This window comes from Rousettus aegyptiacus, unplaced genomic scaffold (genome assembly GCF_014176215.1).
Source record: "Rousettus aegyptiacus isolate mRouAeg1 unplaced genomic scaffold, mRouAeg1.p scaffold_m13_p_4, whole genome shotgun sequence".
NCBI classification, from domain to species: Eukaryota; Metazoa; Chordata; class Mammalia; order Chiroptera; family Pteropodidae; genus Rousettus; species Rousettus aegyptiacus.
This window is the reverse complement of record NW_023416307.1, coordinates 40,656,409-40,675,100: the sequence shown is the minus strand read 5'-3', so window position 1 is coordinate 40,675,100 and position 18,692 is coordinate 40,656,409. Positions and strand designations below refer to the sequence as shown.

Genomic DNA, 18,692 nt, shown 5'->3' with positions numbered 1-18,692 from the left:
AAAATATCCTGACTATGATACATACACATGTACATGTTAAGTGCATTGAAAATATCCTGGGAGGAAATGCAGCAGAATATTAACTCTGGCTTTGACTAATAAGGTTATATTGAACTTTTGCATTTCCTCTTCTTTATTGCATTTTCTAAATTTTCCTTAAAGAGTACATATCTTATTGTTAGGAGGAAAAGTGATTTTAAAGCAAGGCACATTTGCCGGGCGAGACTTCCCGCTCTGGGGTCCTAGTTGTATGTGGCACCAGAGCCTTCAGAAGGGGTCAGATCCACTCTCTAGAACCCTGAGTGATGGTAGTATTTCCCTCTTTCAGTGACAAAGGTTGTCTATATCTTTTTTGCTATGATTTAGCTCCTGGTTCTGTGCTCCATGGCCTTGGGAAACAGGAACCATGCTGCCCGACAGGGGTGTACAATTTCCACTTACTGTATTCAGTTTGAGAGTTTCTTTTTTCTGGCCTTGGGCCATGTCTACAGTTTGCCTTTGTAACCTCTTTCTTTGAGAAAATGACCCCTGACCTAAGACATTTTTCTAAACTTTAGCACAACCTCTTTATTTGGTCTCCTTTTCCTATGCTTTCCCTGCGCTGTTAAATAAAATCTTTTCCCCAACCTCTTTAGTATGTTTCTTCGAAAGGGTAAAACTAGAAAACCCAAAGTCCTCTTAGGTGGAGCCTGGATTTGGAGCCTAAGATGGAGCTGCACTGTTTAAGTTTCCTTATCATTCTTCTAGTGACAAACAGAAAGTACTTAAATATTAGCCCTCTGTCCATAGTTTACCAGAGCTTTGACATCTTCTATGACCAGGGTCGTGTGGACTTCTTTTGCCTATTAGTTGTTTTGTCTTCCTCACAGGTACCAGGAGCTACTGGATACCAACCAAAGCCCTTTCTTCTTGTTCACATGCGCGATGCGGTGGCTGGCCGTGCGGCTGGACCTGATCAGCATCGCCCTGATCACCACCACCGGGCTGATGATCGTCCTCATGCACGGGCACATCCCCCCGGCCTACGCAGGGCTCGCCATCTCTTATGCCGTCCAGGTCGGTCTCTGGAATGGGGGTGTCACCTTTGCTCTTTTGAGTCCTTCCTATGTTGACCTAGGATAGGTGTGTTTGGGGTTTCACCCCTGACTCCTAGAGCCTCTCCCAGTCTGCTTTGGCAGTAACCATCTGGACTTGGCTGGGGCTAGAGGATGGGAGAGAGGTAGGAGTGGTATATAGGAATAAAGGGATTAAGTTGTGTGTATTTAAGAAATAGGTGCTATAGTTTTCATAAATAAACATGATTTTAAAAATAGTTTCTTAATTATAGGTTTCCGTATTTACCACCCCGTCATCTCTGGCCTCTTCCTAGTCTTCTTGGAAATACTATATCCTCAGTGTGCATCTTATATGCATTTTATTTTCAGGCTTCTGCTTTTCCCAGCACTGTTACATATGTAAACCCTTCTGGTCCTTAGGGGTGGTTCAAGGTCTTTAAATAGCTCAAAGAACAACTGTGAACTTGAGCTCTGACTAGATGTTTGAAGATCTAAAGGAATTATTATTAATTTTTTAGATGTCTTGATGGTCTTGGATAATGGTATTTTGTTCTTAATAAGTTATATTTTACAGAAATATAAGCCGAAATATTTATGGATAAAATGATAGGATATCTGGGATTTGCTTCCAAATAATACAGAGGGGTAGAGTGTACAATTGAAACTTTTCTGTGAGTTGATAATTTTTTAAGATGGATGTTTGATACATGGGAGTTGATTGTCCTCTCTCCTCTTGTGTGCGTTTGGCATTTTTCCATATTGGAAAGATAAATAAGTAGCCAAAGAAAACCCAAGAAGATATATATATCTTCACAGATTGCCAAAGATGTGTGTCCACGTTGTGTAGACTTCCTTGATTATCGGGTAGGCAAGAATATGTGTTATACATGCTACATTTCACAACCCTGAGTCTGAGGTGCACAGGAGCTCTTACAAGCGCTTTTTGCCGAGCCTTATGTCTCTTAGTTGACTTTCCTGGAAGCGTTCTCACTCGTCGCTCCCAGGTTGATATATATCTCCATTTGTTGTGACTGCCACAGCGTTTAAGTACAAGTATGAAGCCAGGAGTTATTCAGCTATACATATGTGTTACTGGAAATGTAAAGACGGCTGGGAAAGTTAGTGCTGGCAGTACCACTATGGCGTCTGCGTTCACTGAGAATTACCGATGATCGGGTAGTAATGGGCATTGTCTTAAATGTTCAAGGGATGACAGCTGCTGCATGTGCCCAGTTAGTTCTTATGACTGAGGTGTGGTCCCCTAGATAAAGGAGGTTTTCTAGTGTTGGCCTGGCATGTATCAATAATGAACTCTCTTGGGATTTTTGCTTTCCATTATCAGTTAACGGGGCTGTTCCAGTTTACTGTCAGACTGGCATCTGAGACAGAAGCTCGCTTCACCTCAGTGGAGAGGATCCACCACTACATCAAGGTCAGACCGTTATAGGACTTTTACTCCATCTGACCATTGGTGGGGTTGTTTAACCCTTTTACTGCCTCAGTTGGATGTGCATGGAGGATGCATGTTTTCTCTGCCTTCCCTTATCCCACAGGAGAGGACTCAGCCATCTCTCTAGCATGCACGGAGTAGAAGAGAATACATAGGAGTTTCTAAGTATATTTGTGAATTGCGTGATTAAGAACTTATTTGCATCAGTTAATTTCCAAAATGTTCAGAATCTTATTAGTTCTGTTAAGCTGACTAAAGTAACATTTTTCTTACACTGTTTAAAACCGTGTATTGTTTCAAGTCTTAGTCTGGTTCACTCGTCCTTAACCAGGGATGGCCATTAAGACCCCGTATTGAGCTTTAGGCAAATATGGGCCTCTCTGGAAGTTCCAATGTAATAGATCTGGGGTGGAACCCAGGCTTCTGAAGTTTTAGAAGCTCCTGGATAGCTAAGGTTTCTGGATAGCTAATTCAAATCTGCATGCACAGTTTAAAAACCAATTAATTTAGTTGCTACTTAGATTACTGAGCTCTCCCGTTCTTCTCCTGTCACCCCTGCAGTCTTGCCATGGGGCAGTGTCTGGCTAGTGTCCTACTTGGAACTCTGAAAACAATTTTTTTATAGATAGAAGCAGAGTCGTGAGTAGTTAGGATTCTCAAATTTAACTCAGTTCTCAGGAGGTACCTATTTTGTGAACTGCCCAGAGACTTTATCAGCATTTATATTATTGTTTCGTGGGATGAATAGATTCAAGGTTCCAGATAATTGACTTAAAAGCATAGTGTTGAAAATTATCCTTTCAGTTGAGAATTAGTGTATTATGTTAGCTGCATTTTCTAGCAGAGACATACTTTATTGATTTTTTTTGACAATGAACCTCATTAGTCATAGGATATTTCTTAAACTTATAAATGGTTATTCTGAGAAAAATGGCAGATAGTGATGTAACATATCTGCTAATAGTTGTTTTTTATGTTTATACATTAGCCTTTTTGCCCAGTGTTCTGATCTGTGAATGACACGTTGTATATATACAGACGTGTGGTGTTTGATTTAATATCACTGTTGGTGAGAGTCTCTTGCTGGAGAAGTCAGGGGGTCGGTCAGCCGTGGTACAGAGTGGACTCTGCATAAACCAGTCACATTTCTGAGGACTGGGTCCTCACTGCCAGTCCCAGCCTGGATGCCTATCCCAACATGGAGTCCTTCCAGCTTGGAGTTTAAGACTTCAGTCTTTTCCTTCCAGGGCACTGCAGTCTTTGGCTCTTACTGCCCTATAAGGCTATAAGCCCCATGATTAGTTGCCAAAGAGTTTTGAAACAGTGTGAGGTGTGACTATTGATAATGAAAATATCAGCAGTTATATTAAACACAAAGTTTTAAAGCCGGAATGGATTTCCAGGATTATCTGATCCAGTTCCCACAATCTGCAGATGAGAAACTAAGGCTAAAGAAGAGCTAGAGCTATATCCAGGTCACACAGCTGTTAGTGGCAGAACTGGGATCAGAGTTTGTGTCTCCTGGATTGACTGATACACATCGGAATGCCAGGATCTGATTCAACGTTCAATAAATGTTAGTTGCCCTCCTTTGGGTTTAGGACAATGGTTTTCAAATGGTGGAATCCTGTTTTGAGTGGAGTATTTTCGAAGAATTCCAATAAAAACCGCTGGGCTAAAGAGAGCTAGCAGGCTTCATGCCCTACCCTTGGCCTCCAAGGCCATTTTATGGAAGAATTCCTTGAGACAGAAGGTAGTTTGAAAGTCACTGAGCCCCCCAAGCTGCTGCTTAGTTTATACTTGGCCATTGTAAACTGGTAAGTATAAACTTAGTGGCCCTTGTACTCTGTCTCTGTCTAGTTTAGTGGTGATGAACGTTTACTGCCAAAGGAATCTTTCACAGCAAGGGGCCAGGGCGGCAGCTGCTTTGTGTGGTGCTATGATTGGCCTGGATTTACTTCTCTATGACAAAGTCCCCAGAATCTGTGATCAGTCTGAACTGGCCATTTCTGTCTCCCTAGACTCTCTCTTTGGAAGCACCTGCCAGAATTAAGAACAAGGCTCCCTCCCCTGACTGGCCCCAGGAAGGAGAGGTGACCTTTGAGAATGCGGAGATGAGGTACCAAGAAAATCTGCCTCTGGTCCTGAAGAAGGTATCTTTCACCATCAGACCTAAGGAGAAGATTGGCATTGTGGGGAGGACGGGATCAGGTAAGGATATGCCAGGGCCTCTCTGGAGAAACATTCGAATCCACTGGAGTTGAGTTTGGGGCCCATGATTGGCTGTTTATTGAATATCACTCTCATCCCTTCAATCTAGGTCTCTGTAGATGAGTAATTAGTGTGTCTCAGGTCTCACTGAAACCGCTTTTCTAGGTTTATACTCAGCCTTGCTTTCATAACATGTTAGCGCTTTTTCTAATCCTAAAAGTATACATTCTCAATGGGTAACTCCATTACCCAGAGATAATTACTGTTAACATTTTGGTAGGTATCTTATCAGGCATTTTCTATCAACAGATATGTTTACAAAAATGAAATTTTACACATACTGTTTTATGGCCTGCTTTTAAAACCGTCAAATATTTTTCACAGCAGTTAATATTCTCTGACAGGATTTCTATGCAGCATGATATAGAATTCTATTTTATGTACACACCATCATTTTTGTTTAATAAGCTCCAGTTGTAGGGCATTGAGGTTGCTGCTGATGTTTCATTGTTACGAATGGCACCCCGGTGAGCATCCTTATTTCTATGAAGTCAAAATATTTAAGGTCTCTGTGATACATCGCCAGTGTAGCCTCTTGTTTATCAGAGGCTAATACAGCTCTAAATAAGAAACCTGTGTTCCTTTGAAGACAAATTATTTTTCTTGATCTGATGTCCATTGCAAAGAACTAGAGAACAGGCCTTCATTTTAGACTTTCCACTTCACTCTTATTCCTAAAAGTGCATTATAGATTCCCTTTAGGTTTCTAGGGTCAAAACTTCAGTAATTTATTTCTTTCCCTCTTTCCTTCCTGAATAACATTTTAAAGATTGAATCTTATCACCTTTTACCCTGTTTACCCTTGTATAAAAAGCCTCTCTGGGTCAGTTCTCATTAACTTTCTGGGCTTCATGTTCTCTCTTATCAAAACTCTTTTAGCTTTCTTTCTTGCCATTAAAAAAAAAAAAAAAAAAAAAAAAAAAAGCCTTGTATCTTCTCTGGCCAATTTCCTTTAAAGAACCTGCCAGGAAGAAAAAAAGTCATTTCCTGCTCCCGGTATGAAGGAATTATTTCATGTCAAAACAAGATACTGCCTCTAGGTTTTTTCACTGGAAAAAGAATGCTTAGCCAAGGAGGGTGGCTGTCCCCAAGCTCTTACTTTGCTTTCTCCCTCAAATTCCCTCTGCTACACTAGCTCCCAGGGGTACCCCGCTCTCCTGAAAGCTCTGATGTCTCTTCCTGTGATTTCCCTTTCACATGGGAAAAAGACTGATATTTTCACAAAGACTTCATTAAAGCCATAAGTAGTGACAGAGGAGAAATATACAAATAATTATAAATAGCCTGACCTACAAAGTCTAATCTCTAATCCTAATAAGCTTCTTCCGAGGCTCAGAGACCCCGGCTGTGCTGTGGTTGTGAGGACTTCATTGCCTTTTTTACCAGTATATTCTATCAGTGCAAAAGTAGTCTAGATTCAGAGAACTATAGTCTTCCAGTCCAGATGTTCCAAACCTGGCATCTTTTATTAAGGTGGAACAACTTAACTTACTTATTTGAGCACCATCCCTTTCTTAGCTTGGATCTTAAACCATGGCCTCAACACTGAGGGAGAGCCCTCCCTTCCTTATATCTGGGTACGGGAACACTAACCAGATCACCCAATCATGAATAAAGCCAGTCACTTCTAGGAGAGGCCTCATTAAGAACTGCCATGCTACGTGGACTTGGGTTTCCCAACTCGTTTCTGATGGATGGATGTGAGTAGTCCTGCCTTAGAAAGGTGGGCATTTCTCTAAGTTCCCATTAGATTCTTTGAGAGGAGTTGAACCAGGGGATGGATCCCGACAGCAGGATGTGGCTACAGACCCTGGGGCAAGGCAGGATATTTGTATCCTCAGTGCCACTGAATAGACAAAAAGTCATGAGGTTCTCATGAGGGGTTTTTCAGAACATGGAGGCGGGAGGTAGGTAGGCATCCAGAATCTGGCCAAGGAAATGTGGTTGAACAGCTAAAATCCTGTAATTCTAAATCTGAACCATGAGTCTGAGTTGCAGAAAGGTAGATAGACGAGACTATGTCAAACTTTTTGTTTTTTTTTTCGGTGGGCAGTACAGTAGGAAGAACTTTTTAAATGCTTATTTTTTTGGCATAGTAGTTTCAGTTCTGAGAATCTATCCCAAGGGAATAATCCGAGGTAGGAGCACTGATATATGCCATGACATTATTTAAAACAGCAAGTTTTAAGTAAACTATGTGTCCAATGTTAGAGGACTGGATGCATAAGAGTACATCCACATGATGGAATATATTGCAGCCACCAAAATTTTATCTTCAAAAGTCAATAATATGATTGAATACTTGTTTGAATGCTAAGTGAAAAAACCAATTGTAACATTGCATCTCTGGCATTATCTCAACTCTAGGAAAAAGACTAAAAGGAAATGTGTCAAAAATAACAATGAGATTATGGGATATTGATATTGATCTTCTTGAATTACTTATATAACTCTTAAAATGAAAATTCAATTAAGATACACTTGTTCTGCTTATCACCATGATGCTGGACTCATCGTGTTACCCCCCAAATCTGTTCCCTGTCATGGTAGGGTCGTCAACAGACAGTCATTTACTCAGGCCAAAAACTGCTTCCTTTATGCATTTACCCTTGAACCTCTTTTATTCCTCACCCGTTGCTGCGACAATGGAAAGCTTTGTCATGTTTCTCTCCCAGCTGCATTAAGGGGACAGAAGAGAGAAAAGACGTCCTGTCTTCTAGTTTGCCCCTAGCTCCTTGCTGTAAGACCTCTGTTCTCCTCCTTTTGCCTGAGAAGCATTAAACACTGTGTACCCATTCCTAACGTGTAACGAGGCACTTTTTCCATTTTTCTCATGAGAGTATTACAGTCCTTCCCATTCCTTCTCAGGATGAAGCTGTGTTATTTAAATATATATGCTTGGTAGCTCAGGGAATTTTTTTTTTTTTTTTTTTGCTTTCATTTTACACATTATCTGAGTTAATCCATTGAAATAATGATCGACTAGAAATGGAAAAATAGATGACTTTTCTCTGAGAATAAACCAGTTTGGTCTTCACAGAATTGGCTAATGAGCTACTTTTCTGCATGTCTTCTGACTCATCAGGGAAGTCCTCTTTGGGGATGGCCCTCTTCCGCCTAGTGGAGTTATCTGGAGGCTGCATCAAGATTGACGGAGTGAGAATTAGTGATATCGGCCTTGCTGACCTCCGAAGCAAACTCTCCATCATTCCTCAAGAGCCAGTGCTGTTCAGTGGCACTGTCAGGTGAGGACCTGAGTGTCCATGTGCCTCGTGCCTCACTTCCAGGCAAGGTGGGATGTTAGAGCCTGCAGCTGGAGTTGAGATCTAGTGACCTCTAGTCTCGTGCTTTTCCCACTATACTGCATGCTTCCCATCGCAAAGGTAAGGGGCAGTGTCACTGTACAAGGCACCTCATTAATGAGACAGGACCCGCAAATCCTGCAGCATGGTGATGAGGAAGTCATAGTTTTGGGCCCAGATCTCTGCTCTGTGAATCTGGACGAGTTACTTGACCCCTCCTAAGCTTGTTCCCTCATCCACAAAATTTAGATATTATTAAGACCTGTTGTCACGAAGATTGGATAAATTTATATAAATTATACAAACACAGAGTCTGGCAAATGGTGAGCATTCAGTAAGTGGTAGCAGTCATCATCAGCCTCCAGCTTCCCCCCAGCCCACACTGTCATCTCTCCTAGGTACGCTCGAAATTGCTGTTCTAAAGATGGTTTTCAGCCATTGTTACTACTCATGTTTTTCCATTTTCCAGTGTCTTCTCTCACCTTCGATACTTACTCTAGAATGACACCTCTCTCTGAAATCTGCTAGCATGACAAAGATAAAATTCCTCTTCTTGACCTGTTAAAATAGTAACTAAGAAGGAAATGTATTTGATCCCATTATCTTTTCTGAAACTTTATCCTACCTTTAGCCTTAAATTTTAGCCTCCTAAAAACAATGGGTTTCCATAATTTGGGTTCATTTCTTTCAAGTTATTTCTTTTTCAAAATAAAAACAGCTTTCACTCTATACTTGACCTAGGTAGGACTTCTTTTTTTAAAATCACTCTAAAAGCGATATTACTATTTCCTCTTTAATTTTTAGCAGTTCCCCCCCCCCCCAAATTGGTACCAATTTAATTTAAAATAACCATGGGCAGCGTTCATACTTGTCTTTAAAACTAAGTACCCCCTATCCCAGCCCCATGCCTTTTCTTTGGAAATGGCATTTGAATTCACTTATTCAGGAAGCTTTGGTAGATGAACTGAATTCTCACCTACATTCATATAGGGTCAACACTCCCAGGTATTTTTATTTTGGCATCTCTCTAAAACACTAATGAATTTGGACAGCATCAGCTGGGTCTGTTGATAATAAGCCATTCCCTTTGGGTACTGAGATAAGAAGGTCAAATAAGCAACAACAGAAAAGATTTAGAATTTATTGAAGATTCAGGTCTAAAATTAAGAAATTCAGAGTTGTTGCCAAATCTGCTCCTCTTTCCTACAGACCTCTCTATTTTTAATTGCCACCTTTGAGAATAAAATTGGCCTTATAATTTTTGGCTCAGGACAAAAGAACCGTATTCTTACATTTAGAAGAGATTTAGGACTTCCCTTGAATATGGCTGCCAACAAAATGGTACAGTACCTCCTGTGGGTCTGGGAATCAGGGGCTTCCAGAGTTAATGATGAGAATTAACCTGCTGACATGAATTGACCAGCTGGGGTTATAGTTGGGGCCATTTGTTAGCTCCAGAGGCATGTTGCCACTTGATAAACAAGCTCCATAGTTGGTGTGCTAATGCCACGAGTTTTTAGTTATTGATCTCAGAGTGCCATTTGGGCAGTCAGCCAAACAAACTTAGGAAATCATGTGTTTCATTTTCTAACAGCTGTAATTTTTACTTTTTAAGTCAGTGGTAGACACTGAAGACAAAATCTCAGACCTTCTATCCCTCTTTATCCTCTCAGGTTTCTATAGATCCCAAAGAACATTCAGCTTTTAGAGTTCTTTTGCTTTTCTTAGAAAATTAGAAAGCCTAATATAATGACTTTCCCAAAGCAAGGGCAGGGTAGATCAGCTGTTTTCTCAGCTTCCTCCTAGAGACTCAATTTGGAGACTGTATCTCCATCACCATTAACCAGCATTGAGGGCAGGTACATCTCCTTGAGATATCAACCTGCAGTTAAAACATACAAGGAACTCTTAGAGGGAAAGCAAGGTAAAATCAAAATCAAATAAAACTCAGGGACAGTCACAAGATAAAAATGTCTAAATTGTTCTGCATATAAATACAATCTAAATCATAGATCAGATCACTTGGGAGCACACCCCACCCTAGAACAGCCTGAATCTCAATCCATTCCATTAGCTGCATCCAGCCCTCCCTCCTCCGGTTGTCTGGGTTTGAGCTGCAGGGCCTGTCTTGGTAGCCAGTTCATTTCCTCTCCCTTTTGCCATGACAGTTGGCTCCAAGAAGAGAGGACTCTTCTCATCTAGCCCTAAATACTTTTGCTGACCTTCACTCTTTCATGGCCCTGGGTTTGTTTATTTTCCTTTTCTTTTCCCAGAGGGCCCTGTGCTCCCTGGTCTCAGGAAGCCTGTCTCTTGCCTCTGCCCTAACCAGCCCTGCTGGAGTGCTTGTAGCCTGTCTGCTGCCTAGCTTGGCTGGTGGTTAATCTGCCTCTTAGTGAGAATATTTGACTGCAGCTGTCACTCCAGTCTTTTTCTTGAGTCTTAGTCACCTTTTGGGAGGTGAGCATCTTTTTGTCACCTGACTGCACAGCTTTTTGCTTCTGTTATTATTGAAAATACCTAAGTTGTAACCTATTAATGGCTCTTATCAGGAAGTCAAACAAGGATGAGAAGAATAAGTTCTTTTATTCATACAAACAATACTGGACAGTGTACATGGGATACAGCAGTGAATAAGACCCAGATAAGGATCCTGATCCAAAAGAGAGACGAATGAACAAAGTGACTAGTGCCATAATAAGGGTGAGCATAGGGATGCTTCATCCAGGTTTAATGGGTCAGGAGACAGTTCCTAAAGGCAGCATCTAAGATGAGACTTAAAGGACAAGAAGGAATCATAGCCAAGGAGTAATGGCAGTGATAATGATAACCATATTAGCTCTCGCACACACGGTGCTAGCCCTGCAACAGGTGCTTCTACAGGTGCTTTATACATGTGACTAGTACTCACAACGGCCTTTTGCTGAGCTACTCTTCTACCCGTCTTACACACAAGGAGCTGAAGCGTAGAGTAGTTAGGCTAACTTGGCCAAGCTCACACAGTTGTAATTGATAGACACTGTAGAGGAATCAGGCAGTCTGGCTCCAGAGCCCTTGCTTTTCCAGTGTTTCTCAAGTATAAGGGCGAGAGAGGTGTGCATGTTCCAGGCAGAAGGGAAGCACATGTGCCACGAGCAAGAGGCACAAGAGAGCAGGGACGGTAGAGTCTCCCAGAGATGGCCCTGAGGACATGGGCGAGGTCAGTGTCAGCCTTCCCTCCTGGGGTAGAGAGCTCCTCTGTGATGACAACCTGCTTGCATTTGCATGGCTGTAATGAGTAACCCCAGACATGGGGACAAATGAGGCACAGAGCTAAGGTTTTCCCAAAGATTTTCCTATATGCCCAGCATAATTTATGAGCAAAGCAAATTTTACCTAGTACTTTACAGATAATTAGACTTAACAAACATCGTGTTTAGATTGAGACAAGACACCCTAAATTAATGTAACATCCCAACTTCCACTCAATACCTCTTCTACTACAACCTCTCCTCCCTCAACCTCCATGACAAAGAGCTTTTTCTCCTGTCTTTAACATTCCCAAAAATGTCTAGTCCTATTCTTTTGGTGTCCCTGATTTCTGTGCAGCAGATACTGTGGGGACAGAAGCAAGAATAGTCCCCAGGCTGGTTTTCTGAACTAATGAAATCTTTCCTCTTGCTTTGCCCTTTACCCTCTCTAATTTCCCTCTGCCTTTCTGCGGGATCAGCTTCTTTTCTAGCAATCAATCATTGGGTCCCTGTTCTCGCCCCGGTGTATCAGGAAGAAAGAGGGCACTTTACTAAGTTTGTACACATGGAGAGACGTATCTTAACATGTATGTGCATGGAAAAAAATCTAGAAAAATATATGCCAAAGTGCTAACAGTGCTTGTTTCTAGGGGTCTGATTAGAGGTGATTAAAACACATACATTGGTTTTTGTTTTGTATTTTGCAATTTTTTATATAACTTTTCTATATATATATATATATATATATATATATATATATATATATATATATATATATAAAAACTGTGTTATAAAGTTAAAAGAAAATTTTATAAAGAAGAAAAGGAAGTCCAGTCTGTTCTCAGAGATAGGCCTGCCATGGGCAGGCATCAACGCTCCCATCTCAGCTTCCAGCTCTGGCTGGTTAGGGAAGGAGCCATCTGTGACATTGAGGGATTTAAGCCCATGCGTGTTTAAACTTTTACCCCAAATAGCCTTCGCAGTATGGTTGCTTGCACTTTGGATCACTGAGAAATTCCCATGATGTTTCTCTCTAGATCAAATTTGGATCCCTTCAACCAGTACACTGAAGACCAGATTTGGGATGCCCTAGAAAGGACACACATGAAAGAATGTGTAAGTGAAGAACTGAGGGTGAGCTTTGCTGGAACTTCAGGGGTGGAAACGTAGCGGTGCTGTAGTCACTCCCCAGCCTGCTCGGCTGCCTCTGTCCAGCCCAAGCTGACCCGGTACCTCCAGGATGTCTGTGGGGGAGCACTTTAGAACAGGGCTTCCCAGGAATTTCAGAAAGGACATAAAAGTTGGTATTTCCTGACTACTACCTCTTCTCTACCCCAACCCCCACATGTGATCGTATTGTCCTTTTTACTGTCCATTAATTGAGAAGATGTAAATGACAACCACTCAGAATTCACTAATGCTTTTAAGTTAATTTCTATTTATTACTCATAACAGTATAACATGCTTTTGAAGCATCTATAGATATACGAAAGACATATCATTTACTGAGTCTTCAGAAAGCATCAGTATGAATATGGGTTCAGAGACCTCTTAGGGTAGGTAGCTCAGCAGGCGTCCCCCGGGGACCACGGTCTACAGATCGATACCCCTCGCCCGGAGGAGGGTCTCATGTCTCTGCATTAAGTCAGGCTCAGAATCCCCAGCTTTTATCTCTTTTTAGATCACCTAGCTCAGCTCTGCTTTCATCTTTTTAGATTGGACTTCCTCAATTTTATTTGAAGAATAGGTTCTATAGCTTACACAAAGAAAAGTTTGAGAGCCATGGGCCTGTCAAGCCATAGACTTCAGAAAGGGAGCAGTTTTATTTATTCCATCTCCTATCACATGACCATATTTTCAGTGGCCACAAAATTAGGTCCACTCTCTGTGAAGATTTGGGGACGTGAAAATATTGGAATTTCTGGGACATTTTGATGGTATGAGGCTAACAGAATAGTATATTCGAAATAGGGACTGTCCTAGAAAATATGGGTCCTGATACACATGATCATCACATGTGTACCTTTTTTCCAGATGAGCCAGGTTCTTGGCTACTAATTCCTTCATCTATTTTAGAATAATTGACCTCTGCTACTAGATTTTTGACAAAATTTAGGGTTTTTTTTTTTCAAAATTTACTTTTTTTACCCTTCTAATTTCTACCTTCTCACTCCCTAGATTGCTCAGCTACCTCTGAAACTTGAATCTGAAGTGCTGGAGAATGGGGAAAACTTCTCAGTGGGGGAACGGCAGCTCTTATGCATAGCAAGAGCCTTGCTCCGTCACTGTAAGGTGAGGCAGGTTGGTGGGTGCTGGGAAGGGGAGCAGAAGAAAAGAACAGGAAGGTGGAAGAGCAGACACCTTGTGGCACAAGGTCCGAAGGAAGTCCTGGCCCTGAGCCCAGTGGCACTTTTTAAGAGACTGCTCACAGATGTTTCTGAATTAACCTTGATGTAATTTGGATATATGGGTGTTTTTTGTTGTTGTTTTTATCTTTAACTTCCCTGAGCCTTCAGTTTCCAAGGGTGACTTTTGTTTCTGGCCAGTGAAATTACTGTACATGTTGAGTCAGAGCAAGTAGGGCGAGTATTTTGTTAGATGATTATTACGTGCAAATCCTTTTATTTATAGAAATCAAGGCGAACATATATGGGCTTGAAGTCATATTAATTCTAAGAAAAACAGAATTTTTATGTGTACCTACTTAGAAAATACAATATATGGTGTAACATTCAAATACTAAAATATATTTTAGGAAAGCTAAGTTAACAAAAATGCTTAAGGAATTGGTTGGATCCCTGTTTTTCTCTCTTCCCTGGCAGATTCTGATTCTAGATGAAGCCACAGCTGCCATGGACACAGAGACAGACTTACTGATCCAGGAGACCGTCCGGGAAGCATTTGCCGACTGCACTATGCTGACTATTGCCCATCGCCTACATACGGTCCTAGGCTCTGATAGGATCATGGTGCTGGCCCAGGGACAGGTACTGAGCCCCTGAGGGACCTGCGCTTGGCATATGGCCTTGTCCGAGAGGAAAACTGGCCCCTGGAAGGACTAGGCTTATTGGCATCTTAGCATGGTTCTGAGCATTCAGATAAGCAGCCATAGCAACTCTAGTCCGGTTGGTATTGGCGGGGATACAGCCCACCCAATCAGGGGACTGGGAGGCATTCACAGGTTCTCATTTTGCTTTACTATCTGTTCTTTTGTTGCTTATAAAAAGTAACACTTTGACCTAGGTCAGAACCACACGTACTTATAAATGTGTTCACACACACAAGAATTGCCTGATGTATATTAAGACAAGCTACCATGTGGTGTTTTCTTTTTGCAATCATGTAGTGGTGCCAAACTTTATATCTTGCTGTTCCAAGCTTTCCCACAATCTGGCCCAGCCTATCCTTCTTCATTTCCCTCTCTTTCCTTGAAGGTGCTGTTAGCTTTAAACAATTTTGCATCCTCTAAGCTTTTTCACCTCGGTGTCTACTTATAAAGTTCCACCTACCTAAAACATCCTTTCCTCTTGTTCCCTCTCCCATATCTACCTGGTCACAACCTGCCTATCCCTCAAGAAAACCAGTGTCTACCTTTCCCCGCATAGTGCAAGATATCTGCTCAGCACCTGATGTTATACGCTCACACAGCCAGTCCTAAGGAGGGACACTGTCCAGATGTCTGTCTCTATTGGGCAGGACCACCTTTCCTAGAAGCACCCCAGGAGACTTCCCCTTACACTTCCTTGACCAAGGTTATGTCCCATGCTTTTGCTGTATATCAGAAGAGGCTAGGATTATATGTGGCATGAGTGGCCATCATGGGAGGCAGGTTCTGCCAGTGTATCATTCACTTTGCTGCTGCAACATGGTTTTCAGTGACTGCATGGAAGTCATAGTACGAATGGATAATAGACTGAGTCCATCCATCCCTTCTTTACTTCTTTTTTTTTTCCTGCCAATCAGGTTTCCTTTTCCATCTATAGGTTTAGCTCAGCTTGCACAAGATGACACTTGCCTGCTGTGCTTTCAATTTGATCTGCATTTTTCCCCCATGCAGCTTATAGTATCTTGTTGATTGATTCCTTCATACCCAAGGCTGAAAGAATTATGTGAAGTCAATCTGGAGATCTTTCTCTCCAACCTTCCCTGGTAGTTAAGAATAAAAAAAAAAAGACAGAGAGCCCATTTAGGTGTCTCAGGGCTCGTTGAATTGTCACCCAGATTCCATATTTGGGAGGCTTTTTGGGCTTGCCCATCTTCCTGAGCAATGAATCCTAAGTCACCTCAGGCGTCTCCAAGTCACATTCTGATGCCGTCTCCTTTCTTTGCAGGTGGTGGAGTTCGACACCCCATCGGTCCTTCTGTCCAATGACAGCTCCCGGTTCTATGCCATGTTTGCTGCTAAAGAGAACAAGATCGCTGTCAAGGGCTAAATCCTCCCACCGTGGAGTCTCTGCCCTTTGGAGCGTCGCCGTTCCCTGCCTGGGGTGGGCCGCTCTTCCTGCCCGCCGAAACCTTGCCTTTCCCGATTTTATCTTTCGCACAGCAGTTCAGGATTGGCTTGTGTGTTTCACTTTTAGGGAGAGTGATATTTTGATTATTGTATTTATTCCATATTCGTGTAAACAAAATTTAGTTTTTGTTCTTAATTGCACTCTAAAAGGTTCAGGGAACCGTTATTATAAATGTATCAGAGGCCTATAATGAAGCTTTATACGTGTAGCTATATATATATATACATATATATGTATATATATATATATAAAAATATAAAATTCTGTACATAGCCTATATTTACAATGAAAATGTAAGCTGTTTATTTTATATTAAAATAAGCACTGTGCTAATAACAGTGCAAATTCCTTTCTATCATTTTTGTACAGTTTGCTGTACTAGAGATCTGGTTTTGCTATTAGACTATAGGAAGGGTAGCATATTGTTCTTTGCTGGCTCGTTGTTTCACGGTGCCAGGTTTTCTGGGTGTCCAAAAGGAAGATGTGTGGCAATAGCGGGCCCTCCAGCAGCACCCTCTGCCACCTGCCCACAACCATGCTAGAGCGGGGTGGAGCACAGGAGGGGGCCGCTGGAGGCCACGCAGCGCGCCGTGAATTCTCAGGGCTCCTGCTTTCTGTTCTGGTGTCACTTCCCTTTTTCTGTGAGGAGAGCAGTGGGGCAAAGCCCCAGACCCTTTTCCACTCCCTCCGTCAGGATGAGAATCACAGAAACATTCCTTGGTGAGAGGGAGTTTGTTTCCTGCCTTCCTCTTTTTGCCGTTGTTTCTAAACGAGAATCACGTCTGTCCGCAGAGTGTCCCACTGCCTCAGGTTCCTATGCTGGCCACTGCACAGAGCTCTTCAGCTCCTAGACCTGTTGGTTCCAAGCCCTGGAACCAACTGCTGCTTTTTTTTCGGTGGTACTTTTTCATTTGCCTGGTCCCACACCTCCACAGTTCAGTGACAGGGTTCAGGATTTTGTGGGTCTATTTTCCCTTCCCACTGCAGTTGTCGCACAGTCTCTTTCTCTCTCCAAAGTCTGCGACTTTAAGCAGCTCTTGCTAATCAGTGTCTCACACTGGTGTGGAAGTTTTTTGTACTGTAAAGAGACCTACCTCAGGTTGCTGATTGCCGTGTCGTTCAGTGTGTTCCCACAAACCCCTTCGTGCTGTGGGGCCAGTAGCTCAGGTGGGCGTGGTCGCTGCTGTCATCGGTCGAATGGTCAGCGTTGCATGTCGTGACCAACTAGACATTCTGTCGCCTTAGCATGTTTGCTGAACACCTTGTGGAAGCAAAAAATCTGAAAAAGTGAATAAAATTATTTTGGATTTTGTAAAACTCATGGTGTATAAAATAGTTCTCTGGGAAGGGAGCAAGATGTCTTTGGATGACTTTGGAATGCTGAAGCCTATCTAGCTACATCTGAGTTACATCTGAGAAAGGCCAGTGTAGTAGAGCTGCTTGGTTGCAAGGGGCATGGGGCCCAACGTGCCCGGATTGTCCGTGGTGAGCTCTCATCCCTAAAGCCCATGTTCTTGAGTGTGGTCACCAAATAAAGCTCCCATGCTGCCAATGAGAGGGCAGAGTGTGGGAAGGGTGAATGGTTATGGTCAGATGGGCAGTTGTGGTGAAATTTATTTCAAATGAACAGTTTGTTGAGGGTTCTCAGCAATTCAAACAATATAATTGCCCTTTCAGCCAATTCATTCAGATTAACTCATTGAGAATTAAGTACCCATTCAAAAGGGTACCTATTCTAGAGTTTCTCAGTATATTGTGTCGAAAGCAGCCAAGAAAGCTTTCCAACTATTTGGTACTGGTTCTGCTAACCATAGCAGAAATCATGTCTTAAACCCTGCCTTATTTTATTTGTAAACTACTGTCTTGAAAAAACAGAGACTTGGCTCTAAAGTTAAAAATTTAGTTCCTCAGCTGTCACATTTCAAGTGCTATAGCAGCTTCATGTGGCTGTTGTACTGAACAGCACAGATATGGACCACTGGCATCGTTACAGGAAGATCTGTTGGACAGCGCTGCTGTAGACAACCACTTGTCGATGCCCTGGGTTCACTGTCCAAGTGACCTTAACTTCCCTTCCTTTCAGTTCTCTTCTCATATCTCTTGGGTCTCCTCCCACCTCCGTCAACCTGCTTTGCCCCCTTAAAAAGAGGCATTTGCCGCCTTCTGCCCACTCCCTTTTCTCTCCTTGTGTGGATTCCCACACTCCCACAGGTACAGTGACAACCCCTCTCCTATGGCCTTGGCCTCCTTAGTGTCCGTCTCCAGCTGCCAGCTGAGTGCCTCCACTGGGCATCTCACAGACGCCTCAAACCGCCTCTCGGAAATCAGACAGTGCTCCTTGCCTTACCACTGTACTCCTTAGTCCTTCAGGCTAGAAGCCTCTCTTGCCCCTTCCTGGTAAATTCAGTCGCTTCCAGGTGCCATGCATCACTCCCACCACCCCCTTCTCTCTCCCTCTGCCCTCGTTAAAGCCCAACTCCCTTCGTCGTTGCTACTGTAGTTCGCAGCCTCGTAACTGGTCTTCCTGCCTTGGTGTCCTTCTCCAAACCACTGTATATACTGTTACCAACATGCAGACCAAAAATGTAAGTTGGTCAAATAATTCACCCTCCAAAAATCTTCAGGGGACAGTTGCCTATGGAGCGGCCCATATTTCTGAGCTTGGCAATAAGGGTGTCCATTATCTGGCTTCAGCCCTTCTTTTCTACTCAGTATTCCTAAAAACAGGCCAATAGTTTCACACCTTTAAACCTTTACTGTTTTCTCAACCTGGAATCCCTTGATCTCCTCTTGTCAAACAGAGCCATGTTTTTCTTTTTAAACTCAGTTCAAATACTATCTTTTCCACAAACCTTTCTCTTCAGACTCCTCTG

The 18,692-nt window shown here is 42.5% G+C and overlaps 1 protein-coding gene across 4 annotated transcripts in view; it reads left to right on the top strand.

Annotated features, from left to right (window-relative positions):
• ABCC5 (ATP binding cassette subfamily C member 5) overlaps positions 1-17,674 on the top strand; it is a 66,269-nt gene extending 48,595 nt beyond the window's left edge. For all 4 annotated transcript variants that reach the window (XM_016137987.2, XM_016137989.2, XM_016137988.2 and 1 more), the window contains 8 exons: positions 870-1,056; positions 2,398-2,487; positions 4,527-4,716; positions 7,862-8,021; positions 12,343-12,421; positions 13,484-13,597; positions 14,128-14,292; positions 15,637-17,674. In XM_016137987.2, coding sequence (XP_015993473.1) covers positions 870-1,056; positions 2,398-2,487; positions 4,527-4,716; positions 7,862-8,021; positions 12,343-12,421; positions 13,484-13,597; positions 14,128-14,292; positions 15,637-15,738 — 1,087 coding nt within the window. In that variant the 3' untranslated portion in view covers positions 15,739-17,674. The remainder of the gene's footprint in view (positions 1-869; positions 1,057-2,397; positions 2,488-4,526; positions 4,717-7,861; positions 8,022-12,342; positions 12,422-13,483; positions 13,598-14,127; positions 14,293-15,636) is intronic.
• The last annotated feature ends 1,018 nt before the right edge of the window (positions 17,675-18,692 follow it).